The sequence below is a fragment of the Rhinoraja longicauda genome, chromosome 40, assembly GCF_053455715.1.
Source record: "Rhinoraja longicauda isolate Sanriku21f chromosome 40, sRhiLon1.1, whole genome shotgun sequence".
NCBI classification, from domain to species: domain Eukaryota; kingdom Metazoa; phylum Chordata; class Chondrichthyes; order Rajiformes; family Arhynchobatidae; genus Rhinoraja; species Rhinoraja longicauda.
Genome location: NC_135992.1, coordinates 5,960,715 through 5,966,714, shown reverse-complemented (window position 1 = coordinate 5,966,714; position 6,000 = coordinate 5,960,715). Strand labels below are relative to the sequence as shown.

Sequence of the window (6,000 nt, the reverse complement as noted above, 5' to 3'; positions counted from 1 at the left end):
GGACCATCGGAACACAGCTACCAGCCTTGGAGGGCATCTACAACACACGATGCCTCAGAAAAGCCACCAGCATCCACAAAGACTCTTCACACCCCTGCAACAGTCTGTTCGAACTCCTTCCATCGGGCAGACGATACAATGCCTTCTACGCCCGCACCTCCAGACTCAGGAACAGCTTCATCCCCAGGGCCATATCTGCCATGAACCGGTCCTGCTGAGCCGGATGGCCACAACGCACAGTGAACCGGCACAGATCTACTTGCAATTTATTCTGTCTTAAAACTGTTACAATTTGTTTCATTGGGCTGTTTAAATTAATACTGACTAGCTAATTAAATTATTGCATCGTATGGGAGGCGCATTCCCAATCTCGTTGTACCCCTGGACAATGACAATAAAGATATATTGTATTGTATTGTATTGTATTGTCAATCAGCTGCTGTTTGGAGGAAGCCAGGATATGAATGAATGAATGAATGAATGAATGAATGAATGAATGAATGAATGAATGAATGAATGAATGAATGAATGAATGAGTTTATTGGCCAAGTATATGCGCAAACAAGGAATGTGCCTTGGTGCTCCACTCACAAATAATACAGTTAACAAATTAAGAATAAAGCATAAACACATCAAAACAATAAGGATACACCATTACGGTCTAAACATGTGGATGAAAATAAACCAGAGCAAAAAAGAGACTACAGACTTTGGTTATTGAGTAGAACTACCACTCGTGGAAAAAAAGCTGTTTTTATGTCTGGCTGTGGCTGCTTTGACAGTCCGGAGTTGCCTTCCAGAGGGAAGTGCTTCAAAGAGTTTGTGGCCAGGGTGAGAGGGGTCAGAGATGATCTTGCCCGCTCACCTCCTGGCCCTTGCAGTGTACAGTTCGTTATGTTACTTAGCACTGCAATGTACCATATGCAAAATGCTGCAGACAGACACAAAATGCTGGAGTAACTCAGTGGGACAGGCAGCATCCCTGGAGGGAAGGAATGGGTGACGTTTCGGGTCGAGACCCTTTCTTCAGACTGAGAGGAGAGTCGGGAGAGAGAGAGACACAACGTTATGGAAGGGTAAGGTGTAAAAACGACAGATCAAAGCAGTCGATGATCAAGGAAATGTAGAATGGTTCATTAAGGAAATGTAGCTGACTTATAGAGTCAAAGAGTCATACAGTGTGGAAACACGCCCTTCGGCCCAACTTGCCCACACCGACCAACATGCCCCATCTACACTAGTCCCACCTGCCAGCGTTTGGCCCACATCCCTCTAAACCTGTTCTATCCATGAAGCTGTCTAAATGGTCTTAAACGTTGCGATAGTACCTGCCTTAATTACCTCCTCTGGCAGCTCGTTCCATACATGCATCACCCTCTGTTTTGGAAAAGTTACCCCTCAGGTTCCTATTAAAACTCCCCCCCTGCCTCACCTTAAACCTCTGTTCTCTGGTTCGTGATTCCCCTGTTTATGGGCCAGAGACTCTGAGCATCTATCTGATCTATTCCTAACAATTTCCCAGTTCTATCCCACACTATCCTTTCTCTCCCGAGATGCTGCCTGACCCGCTGAGTTACTCCAGCACTTTGTGTCGACCTTCAGTGTAAACCAGCATCTGCAGTTCCTCCCTATGCAAAATGCTGCAGTTACTTTTATTTAATTTTTGCACGAAAACATAGTCCTTTAATTTTTTTAAATTATTATTTATTATTATTTTATTATTATTTATTATTATTATGATTATTAATTTTATTATTATTGTTGTTGTTGTTTTTATTATCATTATTATCATTATTATCATTAATCATTATTTTATTATTATTTATTAATATTATTAATTATTATTTAAAAAAAAAAAAATTTATTATTATGATTATTAATTTTATTATTATTATTATTGTTATTGTTTTTATTATCATTATTATTATTATTATTATTATTAAATTTTAAATTATTATTATTATTATTATATATTATTTTATTATTATTATTATTAATTATTATTATTATTAGTAGTAGTTGTATTATTGTTATTATTATTAATTATTATTATTATTAGTAGTAGTTGTATTATTGTTATTATTATTAATTATTATTAATTATTATTCTACTATTATTATATTATTATTATAATATTATTATTATTATTATATATTATTTTATTATTATTAATTATTATTAGTGGTAGTAGTAGTTGTATTATTATTATTATTAATTATTATTAATTATTATTATACTATTATTATTATTATTGTTATGATTATCATTATCATTATTAATAATATTAAAACGATGCATTGAATTTATTTAATTTTTGCAACTAAAACATAATCCCTGTCGTTGTTTAAATAATATACACTTTATCACAACAGGTTTGCAGCAGTGAAAGCTTTTCACACAGTGTGTCTGTCCTCTTTAATTCTCTCTCTCTCTCTCTCTGCTCTCACGGTCACGAGCCTGGCTGTTTTGCGCGTGCACGTGTGGTGGGGCTGGCGGCGTGCGCGTGCACGGTGCAGAGAGAGAGAGAGTGAGAGAGTGAGAGAGAGATCGGGGACGCGCATGAGAAAATGTTGCGCAGAAAGAAAGCGTTGAGCCGGTCTGCATGGAGCTCTCTGCAATAGGGGAGCAGGTATTCGCAGTGGAGGACATCAGGAAGAAGCGCATCAGAAAGGTGAGGCAGCAGCTGGTGTAAGAAGCACACACTCCACACACTCACTCACACACTCACTCACTCACACACCACCAGCCTGCCACAGGCTCTGCCAAACGCACTCTGCTCTATTTAAAGGAATCCAATGCAAGCGGGGGTTGCATTTAAAACTGCGACAGCGGCTGCTGTCTTTGGAGGCTCAGGAAGGGGGTGACACAGAGTGACACAGAGAGATCTCCCCCCCTGATCTATTATAACAGTCAATGCAGGGGGGAGGAAAAACAATAATGCAAAAACAATGTCAGGTAAAGCTGGCGATGAATTAACCCCATTAACACCAGTATTGCAATGGTGCCCGGCTTTGCAAATTGAGGGTTGCGGAGTTTAAAAAAAATATTCGTGTGTGGGAGGGTACGATTTCAACTTGCAAATTGTATTTACTTGTAGCTGCAGTTTATTTGGGAGTTTGGGCTGTTTATTACATTGACAGATCAATTAATCTCACAAATTGTTACATGCATGTATGTATATATCTATATATATATATATGTATATCTATATCTATATGTATATCTAAATGTATATCTATATATATATATGTATATCTATATATATAAAGGCAGTCAGAGCAACTATCAACGGAGCAGCATATTCTTCTAAGTCTCTGTAATGATCTAAAAGGTTAATTATTGAGTCATTAAAAACCACAACAAGTGCACTGGCTTGTGTTGAAGTTCAGACGGAGGGCTGGGTAAGTTAATGCAAAATGCTGGTCAGAATGAGAGAGAGAGAGAGTGAGAGAGAGAGAGAGAGAGAGAGAGAGAGAGAGAGAGAGAGAGAGGGAATACAAGAGACGTTCTGTTGCCGCATGTAGTTGGTGTTCCTGTTTACAGATTGAATGGAAACAGGCCATTCGGCCCATCCACTCAATGCCAACCCGCTCACACTAGTTATAGAGTCACACAGCACTGAAACAGGCCTTTCGGCCCAACTCTTCCAAGATACCCCATCTCTTCGCCAGTCCCATTTGCCTGCATTTGGTCTATATCCCTCTATATTATTCCCTTTATCACGTATCTACACACTGTAAACGGCTCGATTGTAACCATGCATTGCCTTTCCGCTGGCTGGTTAGCACGCAACGAAAGCTTTTCACTGTACCTCGGTACACGTGACAATAAACTCAACTCAAACTCACGCAAACCTTTCCCACCCGTGTACTTGTCCAAGTGTCTTGTAAGGCACGGTGGTGCAGCAGTAGAGTTGCTGCCTCACAGCGCCAGGGACCCAGGTTCCATCCTGACCACGGGTGCTGTCTGTACGGAGTTTGCACGTTCTCCCCGTGACCGCGTGGGTTTTCTCCGGGCGCTCCGGTTTCCTCCCACACCCACAAGACGTGCGGGTTTGTAGGTTAATTGACTTCGGTAAAGTTGTCCCTCATGTGTAGTGTCCCGTATTAGCCGGGACATCCCGTATTTTGGGCTAAATTAGTTTGTCCCGTACGGGACCGCCCTTTTCCTGCATTTAGTACGGTTGCCAACTTCCTCACTCCCAAATAAGGGACAAAGGGTGATGTCACCGCCCCGCGCCCCACATGACCTCACCCAGCCAGCGGCCATGTGCTCCCGCTCCACCAATGGCGGCCGCCATTGGTGGAGCGGGAGCACGTGGCCGCTGGCTGGGTGAGGCCACCTTGTCCCGTATTTGGGAGTGAGGAAGTTGGCAACCCTACTAGTGTGTGTAGGACAGAACTAGTGTGCGGGGATCGCTGGTTGGCGAGAACTCGGTGGTCGAAGGGCCTGTTTCCACGCTGTGCGTCTAATGTCTAAATGTTGTGATAGCACCAGCCTCAACTACCACCTCTGGCAGCTCGTTCCATACGCCCACCACCCTCTTTAGTGTGGAGGTTAGACCAAGTGGACCCGTTGGGCCCAAACCTCTCATGCATTGGTGCAGCACACTCTCTTAACCTCCCCTCCCCTCCCCTCCCCCCTCCCCTCCCCTCTCTCCTCCCCCCTCCCCTCCCCTCCCCCTCCCCCCTCTCCCCTCCCCCTCCCTCCTCCCCTTCCCCCCTTCTCCTCCCCCCCTCCCATTCCCTTCCCTCTCCCTTCCCTCCCCCTTCCCCTCACCTCCACTCCATCCCCCTTAACCCCCCCTTATCCTCCCTCCTCCCTCCTCCCTCCCTCCCTTCCCCCTCCCTCCCTCGGAGATAGATTTAAACTTTAAAATGTGAATAACGTTAAGAACATAACACCGATTTCAACGAAACTTCTTCCATTAGCACCAAAGGGACGACGGTGAGCAAGGTGGGCCTAAACATTGTCGCGCTATCATGTACCGTTTTAGCCGTAGTTCAGGAACAAACAAACAAACAAACGAGAGTTTTAGTAGATAGATGCTTGGATTGAGGCCCTTCGGCCCACCAAGTGCGCGCTGTCTATCGATCACCCGTTCACACTAGTTCTATGTTATTCCACTTTCCCATCCACTCTGGGCACACTAGGGGCAATTTGCAGAGGCCAATTTACCGACAAACCCGCTCGTCTTTGGAGCGTTGGAGAAAACCGGAGCACCCGGAGAAAACTCCCGCGGTCACAAGGAGAACGTACAAACCACGCACAGACAGCACCCAAGGTCAGGATCGAACCTGGGTCACGGGCGTTGTGAGGCAGCAGCTCTACCAGCTGTGCCACTGTGCTGCCTGTATTGGGAGGCAAGAATGTGTATAAACAAAGCCCAATGTGTTTCGAGGGACTGTCTTCTACCTAGATCAGAGTAGAAAAGTTAGTTAATATTGTGAAAGTCAAAACTGCAGATGCTGAAAACCTGAGACAAAACCAAAGAAAAACTCAGCAGGTCAGGCAACATCTGTGGAAAGAGAAAGAGTAAACATGAATTTGTTTTCTTTCCACAGAGGCTGGCTGACCTCCTGTTTTTTCCCCCAGTATTTTCTGCTTTTCTAGTTAATATTCTGCCCACCACAGATACACAGCAATGATGGCGTGGTGGCGCAGCGGTAGAGTTGCTGCCTCACAGCGCCAGAGACCCAGGTTCAATCCTGACCCCGGGTGCTGTCTGTACGGAGTTTGTACGTTCTCCCCGTGATCTGCGTGGGTTTTCTCAAGTTTCCCCCCACACTCCGAAGACGTGCAGGTTTCTAAGTTAATTGGTTGCTGTAAAAATTTGTAACTAGTCCCTAGTGTGTGTAGGATAGTGCTAGTGTGTGTAGGATCGCTGGTCGGCGAGGACACGGTGGGCCGAAGGGCCTGTTTCTGCGCTGGATCGCTAAAGCAGAGTCTAGAGTCTAAACGTTATTCCCTTTATCCTGCATCGGTACACTGTGGACGGCT

At 44.2% G+C, this 6,000-nt stretch overlaps 1 protein-coding gene across 2 annotated transcripts in view; it reads left to right on the top strand.

The window, feature by feature from the left end:
- The first annotated feature begins 2,531 nt into the window (after positions 1-2,531).
- The window catches only part of LOC144611437 (chromobox protein homolog 7-like), a 28,004-nt gene continuing 24,535 nt past the window's right edge, over positions 2,532-6,000 (top strand). For both annotated transcript variants that reach the window (XM_078430525.1, XM_078430524.1), the window contains exon 1: positions 2,532-2,671. In XM_078430525.1, the coding sequence (XP_078286651.1) occupies positions 2,603-2,671 (69 nt within the window). In that variant the 5' untranslated portion in view covers positions 2,532-2,602. The remainder of the gene's footprint in view (positions 2,672-6,000) is intronic.